The sequence below is a fragment of the Suncus etruscus genome, chromosome 3 (assembly GCF_024139225.1).
Source record: "Suncus etruscus isolate mSunEtr1 chromosome 3, mSunEtr1.pri.cur, whole genome shotgun sequence".
NCBI classification, from domain to species: domain Eukaryota; kingdom Metazoa; phylum Chordata; class Mammalia; order Eulipotyphla; family Soricidae; genus Suncus; species Suncus etruscus.
The window spans coordinates 91,250,771-91,271,673 of NC_064850.1; the positions used below are offsets into that span (position 1 = coordinate 91,250,771).

At 39.7% G+C, this 20,903-nt stretch overlaps 1 protein-coding gene across 1 annotated transcript in view; it reads left to right on the forward strand.

Moving 5' to 3' along the window:
• XPO7 (exportin 7) overlaps window positions 1–20,903 on the forward strand; it is a 107,690-nt gene that overhangs the window by 42,954 nt on the left and 43,833 nt on the right. Inside the window, exons 2-3 of the mRNA XM_049769433.1 lie at window positions 9,831–9,977; window positions 19,948–20,041. Coding sequence (XP_049625390.1) covers window positions 9,831–9,977; window positions 19,948–20,041 — 241 coding nt within the window. The remainder of the gene's footprint in view (window positions 1–9,830; window positions 9,978–19,947; window positions 20,042–20,903) is intronic.

Below are 20,903 nucleotides of genomic sequence, written 5' to 3' on the forward strand. Positions count from 1 at the left end.
AACAGGGCCAGACTGGCCATTGAGAGGACCGGGCATTGTGCGGCAGTTTGGGCACTCAGGCTCAAAAGGTTATGCATCACTGATCTCTCCACCCCAGATTTTACCTTTTTCTTGGGAGTGAGCAGGTACGCTCCTGTCTCTGAGCTCTGGGGCCATTTCTTGTTAGAAATAGTTTCTAGAAACAAATAGTTTCAGGGAAGTATTTGTGGTGAAAATGATTGAACCAAAGTCAAGTACATGGGTGACAAGCACCTTATTTCATGTATCTTTCCAGCCTCAGGATTTCACCTTTCCTAAGTCAATCCTTTTTATTTACAATTCAAAGTAATCTTAACCAACCTCTTTTTGTTTTGGTTGGGTTTGGAGTGGGAATTAATCTGCCAATTTTGAAATTTTTTAAGAGTTAGACTTAGGCTGGAGTGATGGCGCAAGCAGTAAGGCCTCTGCCTTGCCGGCGCTAGCCAAGGACAGACCGTGGTTCCATCCCCTGGCATCCCATATGATCCCCCTAGCCAGGAGCTATTTCTGAGCGCATAGCCAGGAGTAACCCCTGAGCATTGCAGGGTGGGCCACCCCCCCCAAAAAAAACAGAGGTAGACTTAGTCATTTTAAACAAGAAATTTTTGTGAAGTGCCTACTGTGTGCCAGACACTTGCACAACCTTGTCCTTTGTTATTTAGAGAGTGATTAGCACTCATTAACTAAAATCCCTAAGTACAATTAATTATACAAATGATACTTTGAACACTTGTCAGTTGTATAAAAACATCTATAACAAATAACCGTAGCAATGGAAATACTGTTCCATGTCTGTCTGTTGCTGAATACACATTCTTCTTTCTGGTGTCAGAAATAAAATTTATTTCAGATCTCATGTGGTTATGTTTTGTCAGTACTGAACCATTGCTTATAGAGAATAATCAGGCTTGGGTTCCTACCACCAATAGTTAATATATACTGTCTGCCAGTCCACCTATAATCTTGTTTTCTTTATGTTTCTGTTTAAAGATGCCTCTCTTAATGTGCATGAATGAAGCTTATCTAACAGGCATATTTTCTATGTGTGACCTATGTCACAGTGTTGTGCTCTGGAGCTTGTTAAACAGCACTTGTGTTCTGTGTTTGATGGCCTTTTTAAATAGTGAAACCACCAGCAAAAAGCACAGAATTAAAGGGAATAAAAAGGCGCTAAATCAACTACGTAAAACCCATGTAGACTTGTTTATAGTATGAAAGCTGAAGCTAGAAGACAAAGCATCTTCTTGTTCAGTCTCAGCCGGGAATGTGTGTAAGGTAACTCATTTTTAACCATCTGTGCATGACCACCAAACTACAAAATTGCCCCAAGTACAGATTTGGGGATTACAAATAACTTTTAGCAATTAAGTGTATTCACAAGTACAGAATCCACAAATAATGAGGATTAATTGAATATTCTATTCCCAGTCTCTCTACCCCTGCAGAGAAAGACTTTTATAGACAAAACACTACAAATTTTATATGCATTTATGCATGAACTTTAAAATGCTGCTGGTTGCCAGAGGTTTCAGTAACCATTTGTAATTGATAATAGCCAATAATAAACTCAGTGGCTTACACATATTACCTCATTGACATTTACAACCTTGTGAAGAAGATGTCATTTCTTTTTAAAAGAAGTGAGAGGCAATTTGAAATGTTTGAGTTGTTTCTTCACTTTCTCATAGCCAGTAAATGGGTTCGTGAGGGTTAATACCATTTCCACTGAATCTCCACTCCCAAAGGACTCTTTTTCTTACTGCTGGATACTAAAGTTTTTATGAGATACATGTCCACTGAGAAGGATGCTCGGGGAATGTTTGTATGTGTGTGTATGCATGTGTGCACTCTGCCCATTCCTTTGTTGTTGTGATGACCAGTGTTTCCACATATGCATAATTATGCTCTGTGGTTGCAATGCTTGTGGAAGTTTGAACTTCAGACTGTGTTGTCTTTAGTTGTGGTTTTGGAGATCACATGCTGTTGTAATGCCAGGGAGCCAGGGAGCACAGCTGCTGGGACTACATTTGGCATATATGTGTAGGACAGTCCCAGGGATTGCACCCCTGGCCTCACGTAAGTAAGACAGGTGTTTTTTTCCATAGAACCATCTCTGGCCCTCTGTGACTTTTTTGTTTCTAAAGGGGGCACATCTAGCAGTACTGGGAAGGAATAAATCAGGCTGGGGATCAAATTCAGGATTTGATATACACTTAGCATGTCCTCTACCACTTGAGTTCTCTCCTTCACCCCATTTATCTTTTTAATGTTTTTCTTTTATAAGTTCTGTTGTTAAGAAAACTAGTATCAAGATGAGACGCACGCTTGCACGAAGCTGAACCTGGTCCAGTCCCCAGCACCACATATAATTCCCCAAGCACCACCAGAAATGACACTTGTACACAGAGCCAGGAGTAAACACTGTGCACTACTGGGTGTGACCACTCCCCCCCAAAAAAAGTAAAATAAGATTTATATATGGCAAGGGAAAAGTAGCTCAAAGAGATGGAGCATATGCACAATGTTTGGATTTGAGTCTGTCCCTGCACCCTGGAGCACCACTGAGTGTGGTCTTAACAGCCACCCAGTGCCACCAGACCCCAAGCAGCATTAATCACACTCCACCTCCATGACCACTCAGGAGCCCCATTTAGTCTACAATGGAATAGTAATATAGTGTAAAATATGGTTTGTTTTACAAATAAGAAAATTAAAGCTGTATGAAATTAGTTTGCTCAGAATAATAGTTCTAAGACTAGTATCCAGATTGCTTGCTTATACCAATCTGATTCTCTGCCCTAGGTTTAAATAACCTCTTGTACAGAAAAAAGATCACATTTGTCAGTTTGCAGAGTTAGTCACTGGATATAAAGCCAAAGAAAATTATTGTATTACCATATGCTCACTCCTTTGTAACTGTGGCACCCTGGAGTGAACCACTGTTGTGAGACAAAATTGCTTTTGAGCAGGGAGAAAGGATTCACATGCCTTAGAAGGGCCCCTAAGTGGGAACTGTGGGAACTGGAGTCTATACCAGAGAAGCACTGCCCTCTGTCTGGTGAGTATATTTGGACATAGGAACAGTGTTATCAGATACTCTCATTTTTCATGGGGAACTAGAAAGCCAGGTGTTGTTATAAATATTGATAATAATGTCATTTATTGAAAAATACACAGGCCAGAAAAATGAGCCAGCTTAGGACCAATGACTTGCATGCTCACTGTGGCAGCACATGTTCTAAAATTGGAACCATAGAAAGAAGATGGACATGGCTCCTTCCGAATGTTGCATACAAAGTTTCGTTTTGGGGAAAGGGTGACAACAGTTTGAAACCTGTGCTTTGAAGGATTCATCTTACACTATAACTTTCATGTACAGCTGGCAAAGAACTCAATTACCAGTTAATTATCTGGTGACAGAAAGAACCACAACCAGTGTCTAGTGACATGTTAAATGAAACTCTTGACTTAAACTTTTAAGTCAATATTCCATTAAGAGACAGGTGTACAGCCTGTTTACCTTATGAACTAATTTGTTTACATGTGTTTGGACTGCATATTATCCACCATGAAGAGACCAAGTTTGTTTATTACAAGTTTAAATTGATTTATTTATTTTTTCTGAACTGTGTTGAATTTGCAGTCTCATATCACATGTCGGCAGACTTGCTGTCCTTATCTAATGCATGCAAGGCTCTGGCATAGCATTATCACATACTGAAAATATGTTTTATCATGTTTACAGAAGAGGACATTACACAGCATCTGCAACCAAAACTTACTCAGAATGTCCCCAAATGCATCCAAAAATCTGTCTGTCTGTCTGTCTGTCTGTCTGTCTGTCTGTCTGTCTCTCTCTCTCTCTCTCTCTGTCTCTCATGTTTCTTAAAGCACGGGCTAATGAGAGTGTATAGAGCTAAAGTGTAGGTTTGGGATATTGAAGCACTTTTCTATTAGAAAAAAATTAATGCGTAAAATAACCTGGAGAACTTGGGGAAAACTCTGACACTTGGTCATCTGGGGTTTTTTTGTTTGTTTGTTTGTTTGTTTTTCTGCTGTTAGCACCTAAATACATACATGTTGGTTGTGTGCCTCAGAAACACACCAAATATTCAGATATTTAATAGCCATATCTTCAACTTTATTTTTTGTATGTGTGTGTGTTTGGGTCGCACCCAGCTGTGCTCAGGGGTTCCTCCTGGCTCTGCACTCAGAAATCACTCCTGGCAGGCTCGGGGAACCATATAGGATATCTGGATTCAAAACACCATTCTTCTGCAGGCAGGGCAAACACCCTATCTCCGTGCCATCTCTCCAGCTCCGGTATCTTCAAATTTAAAAAATAAAACTGCTGTTTCTCCAGTTGGTTGGAACTAGTCTCGATTCCAGTAATAATGTATAGGTTTTATTTGTTTCACATCAAAACCATTTGATCTTGACTTTTATTTTAGCCATTCAACTAGAGCTTACTGTGACTGTATCTACATTTCCCCATTAGACTGAGACTGTGCTCCTTTTCCTTGGCTCAGTCTCAAGTTGGGGATTGGTCATGTGGTGACCAGTCATCTCAGATTGAAGTCTTTTGCACATAAAACTTTTTTTTTGGTTTTTGGGGCACACCCTGTGGCGCTCAGGGGTTACTCCTGGCTATGTGCTCAGAAATTGCCCCTGGCAGGCTTGGGTTTCTTATGGGATGCCAGGATTCGAACCACCATCCTTCTGCATGCAAGGCAAACACCCTACCACTGTGTTATCTCTCCCACCCTGTTTGGTGATTTCTGACTAAGAATCAGCTATTAGTAATATGTTATTAATTAGAAAAAGTTAAAGTAGGGCCCGGAGAGATAGCACAGCGGCGTTTGCCTTGCAAGCAGCCGATCCAGGACCAAAGGTGGTTGGTTCGAATCCCGGTGTCCCATATGGTCCCCCGTGCCTGCCAGGAGCTATTTCTGAGCAGACAGCCAGGAGTAACCCCTGAGCATCGCCGGGTGTGGCCCAAAAACCAAAAAAAAAAAAAAAAAAAAAAAAAAGAAAAAGTTAAAGTAGAAAAAGGATGTCACTTAAATATGCCATTCTAAAGATTATGCAGTTGTTTTCACAGTTTTGTTTCCTGCTTACAAATAACAATATTATGGCTCAAAAGTTTGATTAGAAAAATCAGTAACAGATGGGGCTGGAAAGATAGCACAAAGATAATTATGATTAAGTTTCAGGCATACAATTTTTTAAATATGGGTCCCTTCACCAGTATCCACTTTCTTCCAGCAATGACCACCATCCCTACATACTGTTTTGCCTCTTGCTTTCTTTTTGTTGAGTTTCTGGGTGTTTTGTTTGTTTGTTTGTTTGGCCACACCGAGCAGTGCTCAGCGGTTATTTCTGACTCTGTACTCAGAAATAACTCCTGACAGACTTGGGGTAGTATAGGGGATGCCAAGGATCTAACCCAGATTGGCCATGTGCAAGGCAAACCAAACCTGCTGTGTATTGCTCTGGCCTGCCACTTTCTTTCTTAACATAACAGTAATTGCTACTGAATCTTTAGGAATTCAAAAACTAATGTTTATGTTAATTAGATGACAAAATAAATACTTTATAAAAATGTAATTTTAGTTCTTTAATTTTATTACCCTTAAAGATCTTTATAATGGTTTGCTTAATATCAAGTTCAGTGTACATCTTTTCACTTTACATGTTTTCCTAATACACAGAATTTCAAGTTGATATAAATAAATATAATATATAAAAATACATATTTATATATAATAAATATAAATAGGTTGACAGTAACCTCATTCTTTAACAGCTCTTATGTTTCAGCTACCCTGAACATGTATACACATCCATAAGCTGGCCAATAGGCCAGATTCTCTGAGGTTTTCTCAGGCTAAAGCCTGTACTCTGTACTTTGCAATCTGGTGGTGACTTAGATCATTTCAGGTGCTTCCACTGACTTGTCAGATTAAAGTCGTGCTCTACAGAGAAGAGACCTTTTTTAAAAGCAGTTAAACTAATTTAAACTGCAGGGTTTTGTACTTTGTCAACTGTTATAATCTAATATGTAAACAGTCTTTTCTTTCTAATCTAGGTACAACTTTTCCAGATAAATTATGTTCTATGTTCCATAGTCACAACTAGCTGCAATTTATATTAAAATGAGACTAGCTGAGATGTATTTTCACTATATATTCTTTTATTTCCTTCATTATAATCACTGCTGAAGTCCATGTAACATAGATTTATGGAATTTATTGTTTTGAGTTTGACACTACATTTTGCTAGTTGAAGATCGCCTTTTATAGTATTTCATCAGGCAAACATTTCTGTTTTACTGGAACCAAGACAAGAGTTTATCTGTAGATAACAAATAATCCTGAAATTTGGTAGTTTCAAGAGTAAAAAAAACTGACTTCTCAGATGCTAAAGTGATTGTTTAATATATAGGGTGCTGAACTGGGCTTCATCTCAGCACTTCATATGGTCACCTGAGTACCAATGGATGTGGGGCTCCACCAAAAAAGAACCCCAGGTTTCAGTAAAGGCTTTTCTCAGACATAATTGTCATCAGGTAATAGATGTCCTTGTTAAGACAGGAATTGGGAGTTAGGACAGACATCATTTGTGTAGTTGCTACCCTAAATTTTAAGTACTACTTTTAATAGGTAGTCATATCATTATGGGATAAATTATTTATTCTGGGTCCTTCCCTCTTCCTCCCGTCTCCAGCGAATTCAAAAATGTCTAATGATAATCATTCATTAGATTTTCATACCCGGCGGTGCTCAGGGGTTATTCCTGGCTGTCTGCTCAGAAATAGCTCCTGGCAGGCACGGGGGACCATATGGGACACCGGGATTCGAACCAACCACCTTAGGTCCTGGATTGGCTGCTTGCAAGGCAAACACCACTGTGCTATATATCTCCGGGCCCCATTCATTAGATTTGCTTTGAAAACATTAGGGTTAAGGGGCTGGAGAGATAGTGTTTACATCTTAGGTAGGACGCTTGCCTTGTACCGATTGTATCGATTATGGCCTAACCCCAGTCCCCAAAAAACATTAGGATTCTGAGGCTGTAAATGTAAGGTATCTCACTTCCCTCCTTCCACGGGTCGTATTGGCAACTCAAATAAAATGACTATTAACCCGATGGTTTTAGATATTTTCACTAATTGGGAAAACAAAATTGTTTTTCATTTGTTCTTCTGGAAACAAAAAATAATGTTCTTCAAACTGTTTATATGATCAAATAACTTTTTTGTTTTTTAAACAGTCTTGTTTTCGAGCTGAGAACTCATTACCAGATTTACCCTGCAGTATGTTTTTGTCTGCTAAATTAAAGCAAATCAAAACAACCACCAAAAAAACCCTCCTCCAACCTGCCATGTAGGTTTTTAGCAGTGCTAACTAGTGACAGATGCTTAGGCATTGTCATGTGAGCAACTTATTTGTAATAAACATAAACAGGATTTGCACTGGGAGAGCTACTGGAACTGATTGATCACACATTAAGGAAAGTAATTTCAGTTAAGCAGCACTACTGTTTAGGGAGTGTCTGTTCATGGTATTGGAAAATTCAAAATGTACAGGGGCTGTGGGAGTTACAAAGTGACTGCTACCTCATATCTAATAATAGGTATTGGGCTGCCTCTCTGTGAATGTCTTATCTGTTTTTAAAGTGATTTGTCCCATTTTATGTGGGGGGGGGTAGAGGAAGCTTATCAGGTTGAAACAAAACCTTAGAGAGAGGATTTGATACCTTACTTAGAAATGTGGAGACTTATGATTAAACTGATTTGTTGATAGGGTCTTGAGCCAGTATTAACAAGCATGTCACTGTTAACATACATTTTATGGAATAAATTCACTTAGTCATAACCTTCATTCCTTGTGTTTATAAACTATGGGGTGGGTGTGGACACTGTTTGGGGGACTTAATTCTTAGAATTAAGATCTGATTTTGATTTTGCAAGGGTGATTTTCTTTTTTTGAGTTGAAATAAGTTTGAACACAGAGAGGAATAAATTCCACAGAAGGTTGGGGGGTTTTGGGTTTGGGTTTTGTTTTTTCCTTGTTTGTGATTTTTTTTTTTTTGGTTGGTTTGGTTTGGGGGCCATGCCTGGTGGTGTTCATGGATGCCTGGCTTGAGAGACCATATAGGATGCCCGGATCAAACCCTGGTTCGTCCTGTTGTTTGCATGCAAGGCAAACACCCTACCGCTGTGCTATCACTCAAATTACACATAAGTTTAATCAAAGTCCCAAGATACTTTCTTGTTAGATTAAGTTTTAAAATTTATCAAGTTAGTAAAATAATCCCTGAGGGGGGAATTGTTGCTTTGTAGTATTATAGGTGTGGTTTGGACAGACTGACTCTATAATATATTTTCATTACATGAGCTGGTATGATTATTATTATTATTATTATTATTATTATTATTATTATTATGAGCATATAAAATATCTTAACTTTTATGTTATATTAAAATATATAGAATATAATATTTCATATATTTTTTGTTTATCCAAAATTTTATTCTTGTTTTTTGGGGGGCTGCACCCTACTGAGCTTAGGGCTTATTCCTGGCTCTGCACTCAGAGATCACTCCTGGCATGGGACCATATAAAGTACTGGGAATCAAACCCAGGTCAGCCACTCACAAGGCAAGCACTTTTTCGGCTATACTATTGCTCTGGTCCCAAGTTTTTTATTTTTATAGTAGTTAACCTCAGACTATTTAAACCAGGTTTTTCTTGTTACTGTTGAAAATACTCAGCTTTCTTTCTTTTTTTTTTTTTTTTGGTTTTTGGACCACACCCGGCAGTGCTCAGGGGTTACTCCTGGCCATCTGCTCAGAAATAGCTCCTGGCAGGCACGGGGGACCATATGGGACACCGGGATTCGAACCAACCACCTTTGGTCCTGGATCGGCTGCTTGCAAGGCAAACACCGCTGTGCTATCTCTCCGGGCCATACTCAGCTTTCTTAAAGTCCAAACCATTCAGCTTTTAAAGACTAACTGATATTTGCCTTTCTGTTAGTCAGGGAAAGTTTGCTTTTCAATACTATGTAAGTGGAAGTAAGTAGATCTGTGTCTCTTTAGGGTTTTGGCCAAAGCACATAGCCACTTCTCTTACTGCTTCCCTGGAACTGGTTCAAGATTTGGAGAGGTTTGTTTGGGGGCGTTTCCCTTGTCTTATCTCAGTGCGCACATATGCTAGGGTTGAATATATTTTGACCCTGCCATTTAAATTTGGAACCAAAGCAAGAGTTTAAAGTACAACAGAAGTTTGCTGAACTTTAGACATGAGGGACCCAGGGAGAAAGGTGCGTATGTGCATTCTAAAGCTTTGCCATCTTTTTTTTTTTTTATATGAAAATGTCTGATTGTAGGTTGATAGATACTATGAAAAGGTAAAACATTTTAAACTGTATAAAGATATATATAAATATATGGCACTTATAGCAAATGTATAGTTAATTTTTACAGAGTGCCTCTAGTGTTTATAATTTTTGAAAATGATGTATGACTGTTAGTTTGTAAGGAAAAGCTGTCATTGTGATAGATCTTTAAGGAACAAGTAAAATGCATACAGATAAAAATATTTTGAAACACTTACATTTTATCTTCTAACACATCAAAGAAAGCTATAAATTCTTATATTAAAGGCCATCTAGATTGTCCTTCAAGTTGAGAAACTAGATCTCTGTTCACTAGTTATTAATTATCTTCACTCAGTATTATATTTTCAAGCTCAGTACTTGCATATCTAACAGACTAGACTGATTTCTTCTTGGCTGATCTCTTCCAGAGCCTGGCCCAGCTAGAGAACCTGTGCAAACAGCTGTATGAAACAACAGATACGACCACTCGGCTCCAGGCAGAAAAAGCCTTGGTTGAATTCACCAACAGTCCGGACTGCCTGAGCAAGTGCCAGCTACTTCTCGAGAGAGGAAGTGTACGTGAGATGTGAAAGTCCTGACAGCAGCACAGGGTTCTGAGATTCTGGTCTTAAGTCTGGGTAGCTTATGTCCTTCTACTGGGAACTCATCCATCTTAATTTCATTTTTTGCAAGCACAGTAAACCCACTCTAGTAGCGAGAAAGGCCAGTTGGCCTCGGTTGGAAAATCTCTGAACATATATTTTGGCCTGTTGTTTTTCACCTGAATCAGGTTATCAGGTTTCTAGGAATCAATCTATCCTTTCCTTTTCTTTTCTTTTCTTTTCTTTTCTTTTCTTTTCTTTTCTTTTCTTTTCTTTTCTTTTCTTTTCTTTTCTTTTCTTTCTTTCTTTCTCTCTCTCTCTCTCTCTCTCTCTCTCTCTCTCTTTCTCTCTTTCTTTCTCTCTTTCTTTTTTTTTGGGGGGGTCACACCCACCAGCGCTCAGGAGTTACTCCTGGCTCTACGCTCAGAAACCCCGCTCCTGGCAGGCTCGGGGACCATATGGGACTCGAACCACTGTCCTTCTGCATGTAAGGCAAACGCCCTACCTCCATGCTATCTCTCCAGCCCCTAGGAATCTTTTTCTATTTCTATATTTAGTTCCACCCCAGAGCCTTTGCAAAGAAAAATCTAAATGACCTTTCCTGTCCACAAAGCTTATGTCACCTTTCAGAATACTAGTCTACTAGTATTCTACTCTGTTGTTCCTCTGTTCAGTGGTTTTTTTTCCTTACCACTACCCCTTATCACTACCTTAGGGGTAGGGGCTATCAATCATGACAATAAAATCTCAAGAAAGGATTGTTTATCATATAGAATTAAGAGTCTCTTTTAACTTCAGAAAGGCAGAACTGTAATAAACAACATTTTCAGTGAGTTATGATCTGATTAAATTAATGTTTTGGCAAGATGGAGATCTTATAAAAGGTCAGAATTCAAGAAGGGAGTCTGGATAGGCATCTAAATATTAGTCTAGAAGCAAACACTGCTTGGATGGAAAGACATGTGGAAAGAGAAGATTAGATTATTCAAAGAGTAAAATTCTATTTTTAATTTGTGTTTTTTTTTTTTTTTTTTTTTTAATTTTTTTTTATTTAAACACCTTGATTACATACATGATTGTGTTTGGGTTTCAGTCATAAAAGGAACACCACCCATCACCAGTGCAACATTCCCATCACCCAAGTCCCAAATCACCCTCCTCCCCACCCAACCCCCGCCTGTACCCTAAACAGGCTCTACATTTCCCTCATACATTCTCAATATTAGGACAGTTCAAAATGTAGTTATTTCTCTAACTAAACTCATCACTCTTTGTGGTGAGCTTCCTGAGGTGAGCTGGAACTTCCAGCTCTTTTCTCTTTTGTGTCTGAAAATTATTATTACAAGGGTGTCTTTCATTTTTCTTAAAACCCATAGATGAGTGAGACCATTCTGCGTTTTTCTCTCTCTCTCTGACTTATTTCACTCAGCATAATAGATTCCATGTACATCCATGTATAGGAAAATTTCATGACTTCATCTCTCCTGACAGCTGCATAATATTCCATTGTGTAGATGTACCACAGTTTCTTTAGCCATTCGTCTGTTGAAGGGCATCTTGGTTGTTTCCAGAGTCTTGCTATGGTAAATAGAGCTGCAATGAATATAGGTGTAAGGAAGGGGTTTTTGTATTGTATTTTTGTGTTCCTAGGGTATATTCCTAGGAGTGGTATAGCTGGATCGTATGGGAGCTCGATTTCCAGTTTTTGGAGGAATCTCCATATCGCTTTCCATAAAGGTTGAACTAGACAGCATTCCCACCAGCAGTGGATAAGAGTTCCTTTCTCTCCACATCCCCGCCAACACTGTTTATTCTCATTCTTTGTGATGTGTGCCATTCTCTGGGGTGTGAGGTGGTATCTCATCGTTGTTTTGATTTGCATCTCCCTGATGATTAGTGATGTGGAACATTTTTTCATGTGTCTTTTGGCCATGCGTATTTCTTCTTTGTCAAAGTGTCTGTTCATTTCTTCTCCCCATTTTTTGATGGGGTTAGATGTTTTTTTCTTGTAAAGTTCTGTCAGTGCCTTGTATATTTTGGAGATTAGCCCCTTATCTGATGGGTATTGGGTGAATAGTTTCTCCCACTCAGTGGGTGGCTCTTGTATCCTGGGCACTATTTCCTTTGAGGTGCAGAAGCTTCTCAGCTTAATATATTCCCATCTGTTAATCTCTGCTTTCACTTGCTTGGAGAGTGCAGTTTCCTCCTTGAAGATGCCTGTAATGTCCTGGAGTGTTTTGCCTATGTGCTGTTCTATATATCTTATGGTTTTGGGGCTGATATCGAGGTCTTTAATCCATTTGGATTTTACCTTTGTACATGATGTTAGCTGGGGGTCTAAGTTTAATTTTTTGCAAGTGGCTATCCAATTGTGCCAACACCACTTGTTGAAGAGGCTTTCCCTGCTCCATTTAGGATTTCCTGCTCCTTTATCAAAAATTAGATGGTTGTACGTCTGGGGAACATTTTCTGAGTATTCAAGCCTATTCCACTGATCTGAGGACCTATCCTTATTCCAATACCATGCTGTTTTGATAACTGTTGCTTTGTAGTACAGTTTAAAGTTGGGAAAAGTAATTCCTCCCATATTCTTTTTCCCAATGATTGCTTTAGCTATTCGAGGATGTTTATTGTTCCAAATGAATTTCAAAAGTGTCTGATCCACTTCTTTGAAGAATGTCATGGGTATCTTTAGAGGGATGGCATTAAATCTGTATAATGCCTTGGGGAGTATTGACATTTTGATGATGTTAATCCTGCCAATCCATGAGCAGGGTATGTGTTTCCATTTCCGTGTGTCCTCTCTTATTTCTTGGAGCAGAGTTTTATAGTTTTCTTTGTATAGGTCCTTCACATATTTAGTCAAGTTGATTCCAAGATATTTGAGTTTGTGTGGTACTATTGTGAATGGGGTTGTTTTCTTAATGTCCATTTCTTCTTTATTACTGTTGGTGTATAGAAAGGCCATTGATTTTTGTGTGTTAATTTTGTAGCCTGCCACCTTGCTATATGAGTCTATTGTTTCTAGAAGCTTTTTGATAGAGTCTTTAGGGTTTTCTAAGTAGAGTATCATGTCATCTGCAAACAGTGAGAGCTTGACTTCTTCCTTTCCTATCTGGATTCCCTTGATATCCTTTTCTTGCCTAATCGCTATAGCAAGTACTTCCAGTGCTATGTTGAATAGGAGTGGTGAGAGAGGACAGCCTTGTCTTGTGCCAGAATTTAGAGGGAAGGCTTTCAGTTTTTCTCCATTGAGGATAATATTTGCCACTGGCTTGTGGTAGATGGCCTTCACTATATTGAGAAAGGTTCCCTCCATTCCCATCTTGCTGAGAGTTTTGATCAAGAATGGGTGTTGGACCTTATCAAATGCTTTCTCTGCATCTATTGATATGATCATGTGGTTTTTATTTTTCTTGTTATTGATGTTGTGTATTATGTTGATAGATTTACGGATGTTAAACCAGCCTTGCATTCCTGGGATGAAACCTACTTGATCGTAGTGGATGATCTTCTTAACGAGGCATTGAATCCTATTTGCCAGGATTTTGTTGAGGATCTTTGCATCTGCATTCATCAGTGATATTGGTCTGTAATTTTCTTTTTTGGTAGCGTCTTTGTCTGGTTTAGGTATCAAGGTGATGTTGGCTTCATAAAAGCTATTTGGAAGTGTTTCTGTTTGTTCAATTTCATGAAAGAGTCTTGCCAAGATTGGCAGTAGTTCCTCTTGGAAAGTTTGATAGAATTCATTAGTGAATCCATCTGGACCTGGGCTTTTGTTTTTCGGCAGACATTTGATTACTGTTTTAATTTCATCAATGGTGATGGGGGTGTTTAGATATGCTACATCCTCTTCCTTCAACCGTGGAAGATTATAAGAGTCCAAGAATTTATCCATTTCTTCCAGGTTCTCATTTTTAGTGGCGTAGAGTTTTTCAAAGTAGTTTCTGATTACCCTTTGAATCTCTGTCATATCAGTAGTGATCTCTCCTTTTTCATTCCTGATACGAGTTATCAAGTTTCTCTCTCTCTCTTTCTTTGTTAGGTTTGCCAGTGGTCTATCAATCTTGTTTATTTTTTCAAAGAACCAACTTCTGCTTTCGTTGATCTTTCGGATTGTTTTTTGAGTTTCCACTTCGTTGATTTCTGCTCTCAGCTTTGTTATTTCCTTCTGTCTTCCTATTCTTGGGTCCTTTTGTTGAGCATTTTCTAGTTCTATTAGCTGTGTCATTAAGCTACTCAGGTAAGCTCCTTCTTCCTTCCTGATGTGTGCTTGCAAAGCTATAAATTTTCCTCTCAGTACTGCTTTTGCTGTGTCCCATAAGTTCTGAGAGTTTGTGTCTTTATTGTCATTTGTTTCCAGGAACCTTTTTATTTCCTCCTTGATTTCATCTCGGACCCACTGGTTATTGAGCATGAGACTGTTTAACTTCCAGGTGTTAAAGTGTTTCTTCTGAGTCCCTTTGGAGTTCACAAATAATTTCAGAGCCTTGTGGTCAGCGAAGGTAGTCTGCAAAATTTCTATCCTCTTGATCTTATGGAGGTATGTTTTATGTGCCAGCATGTAGTCTATCCTGGAGAATGTCCCATGTACATTGGAGAAGAATGTGTATCCAGGTTTCTGGGGATGGAGTGTCCTATATATATCCACTAGGCCTCTTTCTTCCATTTCTCTCCTCAGGTCTAGTATATTCTTGTTGGGTTTCAGTCTGGTTGACCTGTCCAGTGTTGACAAAGCCGTGTTTAGGTCCCCCACAATTATTGTGTTGTTGTTGATATTATTTTTCAGATTTGTCAGCAGTTGTATTAAATATTTTGCTGGCCCCTCATTCGGTGCATATATGTTTAGGAGAGTGAATTCTTCCTGCTCTACGTACCCCTTGATTAATATAAAATGTCCGTCTTTGTCCCTTACAACCTTCCTGAGTATAAAGTTTGCATTATCTGATATTAGTATGGCCACTCCAGCTTTTTTATGGGTGTTGTTTGCTTGGATAACTTTTCTCCAGCCTTTTATTTTGAGTCTATGTTTGTTCTGACTATTCAGGTGCGTTTCTTGTAGGCAGCAGAAGGTTGGATTGAGTTTTTTGATCCATTTAGCCACTCTGTGTCTCTTAACTGGTGCATTTAGTCCATTGACGTTGAGAGAAAGAATTGTCCTGGGATTTAACGCCATCTTTATTTCAAAATTTGGTGTGTCTTTTGGGTAGTCTTGTCTTAGATTAGGTCTTTCAGTTTTTCTCTTAAGACTGGTTTTGTGTCTGTGAAGTTTCTGAGCTGTTTTTTGTCTGTGAAACCATGTATTCTTCCATCAAACCGGAAAGTGAGTTTTGCTGGGTATAGTATTCTGGGTGAAGCATTCATTTCATTCAGTCTTGTCACAATATCCCACCACTGCTTTCTGGCATTGAGCGTTTCTGGTGACAGGTCTGCTGTAAATCTCAGGGAAGCTTGCTTGAACATGATTTCCCCTTTTGATCTTGCTGTTTTCAGAATTCTGTCTCTATCTGTGGGATTTGTCATTGTGACTAGGATGTGTCTTGGGGTGGTTTTTCTGGGGTCTCTTTTGGTTGGTACTCTTCGGGCATGCAGGATTTGATCACATATATTCTTTAGCTCTGGAAGTTTCTCTTTAATGATGTTCTTGACCATTGATTCTTCCTGGAAATTTTCTTCCTGGGTCTCTGGGACTCCAATGATTCTTAAGTTGTTTCTGTTGATCTTATCATAGACTTCTATTTTCGTCTGTTCCCATTCTTTGACTAATTTTTCCATTGTCTGCTCATTTGCTTTAAGTTTTTTGTCCAATCTCTCCTGCTGTATGGAATTGTTATGTATCTCATCTTCCACAGCACCAAGTCTATTCTCAGCTTCTGATACCCTGTCCCAGAGCTTATCCATTTTGTCATTCACTTCGTTTACTGAGTTTTTCAGGCCTGTTAGTTGACATGTTATTTCAGTTTGGAGTTTTGTCATTTCTGCCTTCATATTTTCTTGGTTCTTATTAGTGTTCTGTTCAACTCGATCCATGGTTTCTTGGAGTCTGTTGAGCACCTTCCATATTGCTAGTCTAAAGTCCTTATCTGAGAGGTTGATTAGTTGTTCAGTCATTATCTGGTCCTCAGAATTGTCATCTTCATTCTCTATGTCTGATGCTGGCCTGCGCTGTTTCCCCATTGTCACATTTGTATTGTGGGTTTTTCTACGTGTTGTAGTGGTATTCATTGTCTATATGATGTAGGCAGCACACTCCTCTGGCTCCTCCCTTTCTGGATGGGCTGACTTGCCTCTAAGGGAGGGGAGTCCTCCGTGGATGAAGCCTCACACTGGGTCAAATCTTAGGCCCGAGCATGTAACAGAGAAGACAGTCCAGAGAGAAATGTTTGCTTCTGTGATATAGCGCCGTTCTTAGTGTGATTTTTCCTTCTTGTTGCAATGGAGTTCTTTCCTTAGAAAGAGTGCACGGCCGCGTAGCGAAGCGGAGCGGCCGTGCTCCTCTGAGCCTCTTTTTGCCCCACTCGCAAGAGTTTCACGCAAGAGGACAGTAGACAGACATAGACAGGTCACACTCACAGTCTTTCACAGCTGAGCCCCACTGGGCCGGTGTACTTTCACGGATTTTCCCCGCCTGGTGTCACACACAGGGAGCCAGCTTTTGCAAAGGATAGCCGGTTTTTATGCTCTGAAGTCCCTCCCTGAAAATGGCGTCTGGGCGAGCGAGGTTTCTGGAGGCTCTTTTTGCCCCACTCGCAAGAGTTTCACGCAAGAGGACAGTAGACAGACATAGACAGGTCACACTCACAGTCTTTCACAGCTGAGCCCCACTGGGCCGGTGTACTTTCGCGGATTTTCCCCGCCTGGTGTCACACACAGGGAGCTAGCTTTTGCAAAGGATAGCCGGTTTTTATGCTCTGAAGTCCCTCCCTGAAAATGGCGTCTGGGCGAGCGAGGTTTCTGGAGGCTCTTTTTGCCCCACTCGCAAGAGTTTCACGCAAGAGGACAGTAGACAGACATAGACAGGTCACACTCACAGTCTTTCACAGCTGAGCCCCACTGGGCCGGTGTACTTTCGCGGATTTTCCCCGCCTGGTGTCACACACAGGGAGCCAGCTTTTGCAAAGGATAGCCGGTTTTTATGCTCTCTGCCTACCGTGTTTTTGTTTTTTGTTTGTTTGTTTGTTTGGTTTTTGGGTCATACTCGGCTTCGCTCAGGGGTTACTCCTGGCTCTACGCTCAGAAATCGCTCCTGGCAGGCTCAGGGGACCACCATATAGGATGCCAGGATTCGAACCACTGTCCTTCTGCCTTACCTCCATGCTATCTCTCCAGCCCTTGTTTGTGATTTTTAATTGGGGTCCAGAGATATAATACAACAGATACGGGTTTACCTTGCACACAACCCAGGTTCAATCCTCTCTTTCTATATGGTACTCCAAGCACTGCCAGGCTTTTTTTTTTTTTTTAATCAAATCTAGGAGTAATCTCTGAGCTGCAACAGGTGTGGTCCAAGAAACAATAAAAAAGAATTGTAATGTATGTATAGCAAATAAAACAACTTACAGCTCAATAAAAATCTTCTTTTAACAGTTAAGATACTTTTTGCAAGTATATGAGGGCTACAGAATAATTTTTGTTAATGCTATTCTTTATCACATGTATTTTATAACTTCTCTATCATTGGGCCTTAAAATTCACTCACTTATTTGGGAGAGACATAACTAGCTTTCACAGTTGCATCCCAAAGAACTATTTTCATTATCTAGTTCCCCCTGTTGATACTCAACACAATGGAATAAGGAGGATTGGTGCAATACTAGAAAAAAAGATAAGGTGGATTTTTCTTTAAATCACTATCTTTTCTTTTTTAGTGACGTAGCAGATTTACTAGAGTTATAAAAGATGTTATTTACATTTTATTTGTATATTGATATCTGTGTAGCCTCTTGCATATTACTTGAAACACTTGCTATACTCAGTATTTAGAAATATTGAATAAGGGGGCCGGGCGGTGGCGCTGGAGGTAAGGTGCCTGCCTTGCCTGCGCTAGCCTAGGATGGACCGCGGTTCGATCCCCCGGCGTCCCATATGGTCCCCCAAGAAGCCAGGAGCAACTTCTGAGTGCATAGCCAGGAGTAACCCCTGAGTGTCACAGGGTGTGGCCCAAAAAAAAAAAAGTGAAAAAAAAAAAGAAATATTGAATAAGAACCATGCCAGTGTCATTTTCATAAAATTCTTTAAAAACTTTTAATCTAGTGGTAACATTTATGGATTGCCTACTGTCTTGTAATTTTAGCTTCATGGTTCTTCAAGCCTGTGTTCTCCCTTATATGTTGTATATTTTAATTGCTTGCTTACTTGCTTTTTCAAGTTCCTATTCTCTTTGAACATGTTTTCCTCTCCTTCTCACAACACCTCCCCCCCAAGCATCTTTCTAAGTTTCATTCAGTAAAAAGTACCTTGTTTCACTGTTTTTTTGTTTTGTTTTGTTTTTTTTGTTTTTGTTTTGGGGTCACACCCGGCAGCGCTCAGGGGTTAGTTACTCCTGGCTCTACGCTCAGAATTCGCTCCTGGCAGGCTCGGGGAACCATATGGGATGCCAGGATTTGAACCACTGTCCTTCAGCGTCTAAGGCAAACGCCCTACCGCTTCACTATCTCTATAGCCCGTTTCACTGTTTTTAAAAAAGAACAATTTTTAGCTTTATGGAAAATAATCCTTGGTCATTTAATATTTCCAAGTTTGTCATATGATATAATCATATGATGAAATTTTCATATCGTTTCTTTTTATACATATGATGAAATAGAACAGGCTGATTCTCTGTAAGGTTAAAATGTATTAAAAACCATGCTTGAGAATATAATAGTGCTACTCTTGCTCAGGACTGTAGTTTACTTTCTCATTGTGTGTGTGTGTGTGTGTGTGTGTGTGTGTGTGTGTGTGTGTGTGTCGCACCTCATGCTGTAATTGATTGATAGCTGTTCTGATGGAAACAGAACAGTTTCTATTCAGTTTGTTTTTAATATCATAGTATAGGAATATTATGCTGTGAAATGTTTAAAGCATCACTATAACAAGGGTATTAAAGTGATATGGTTTCTTGATTTGAATGAAAGCAGAGATTCCTCTTTAAAAGATGTTAAAATCTTTTTTTTTTTTTTTTGGTTTTTGGGCCACACCCGTTTGATGCTCAGGGGTTATTCCTGGCTATGTGCTCAGAAATCGCCCCTGGCTTGGGGGGACCATATGGGACGCTGGGGGATCGAACCGCGGTCCATTCCTTGGCTAGCGCTTGTAAGGCAGACACCTTACCTCTAGCGCCACCTTCCCGGCCCCAAGATGTTAAAATCTTTTTGAAAAAAATCCTTTCTGGGGGCCAGAGAGATAGCGTGGAGGTTGACCATTTGCCTTGCATGCAGAAGGTTGGTGGTTCGAATTCCGACATCCTATATGGTCCTTGAGCCTGCCAGGAGCAATTTCTAAGCATAGAGCCAGGAGTAACGGATGAACGCTGCCAGGTGTGGACCCCCCCCCGCAAAAGAAATCCTTTCTGATACCTTACCCCCTCAAAATGTAGATATCTGTATATAAGGCTCACTTTGATAGACCATTCACTTTTTCCTGCCCCTACTTTATGAATAAAGTCAATTAAATATAATATATAAGGATCAGTTTTTCTTAAAATGATAGGCCCTGTAAAATTCAGAGGACCAAAAATCAAAACTGATTACTATTTCTTGAATCTAAGCAGATTTTCAAAGGCGTGTTTGCCTTGCACATGGCTGACCTAGGACGGACCTCGGTTCAATCCCCTGGCATCCCATATGGTCCCCCTAGCCAGGAGTAACCCCTGAGCATCACCAAAAAAAAAAAAAAAAGGAAAGAAAGAAAGAAAAAAATGCAGAAAAACTGAATTCTCTGTTCTTTTCCCCATTTTTTACAGTCATCCTATTCCCAGTTACTGGCAGCTACATGCCTTACAAAGCTTGTATCACGCACAAACAACCCTCTACCATTGGAGCAACGAATAGATATTCGTAAGTAAAGCATTACCTGTTCTCTCTTAAGGAAATAAGGTTTTTCTTAATGATGTATCCATAATAGATTTGTATTGCTTGTTGATAATATTCTGAAATTGCTAGCACATGGAATATGGGGTTTTCTCCCCCAAATTTTGTGCTTTTGAAGGCAAAGAGGACCAAATTTACTACTGCAGATAAAGTCTAGGGGCCGGAGAGATAGCACAGCAGCGTTTGCCTTGCAAGCAGCCGATCCAGGACCTAAGATGGTTGGTTCGAATCTCGGTGTCCCATGTGGTCCCCCGTGCCTGCCAGGAGCAATTTCTGAGCAGATAGCCAGGAGTAACCTCTGAGCACCGCCAGGTGTGGCCCAAAAACCAAAAAAAAAAAAAAAAAAAAGATAAAGTCTAACTTAGCCTTTCTATTGTCCAGAGATTTTTTTTTCATATATCCTTTATGTCCATTAATAATTTGGTGGTGGTGGTTTTGTTTTGGGGTTACACCTGATAGTGTTAAGGGATTACTCCTGGCTCTGCATTCAATTAGGATACCACCTGGGATGCCAGCAATAGAGCTGTCATCAGCCATATGCAAGACAAACAGCCTACCCCTGTATTACCTCTCTGGTCCTTTTTACCAGTAATGATTTTTTTTAAGTTATATGTGGCAAGGACTGAATTGGGGTTAGTTATTTGCAAGGCAAATGCCTTAATCCCTGTACTCTTTCTTTAGCCCTACTATTAACATATTTATTAGAGAAATGAAAAGTTTGAGTTCCATGGAAAACACATTGTTGAACCACCTGGCAGAAAATCATGGTTGACACACTTCAAAGTTTTCATTAACAAGTATCAGATTCTGTATTGGAAAGCCTACTAAA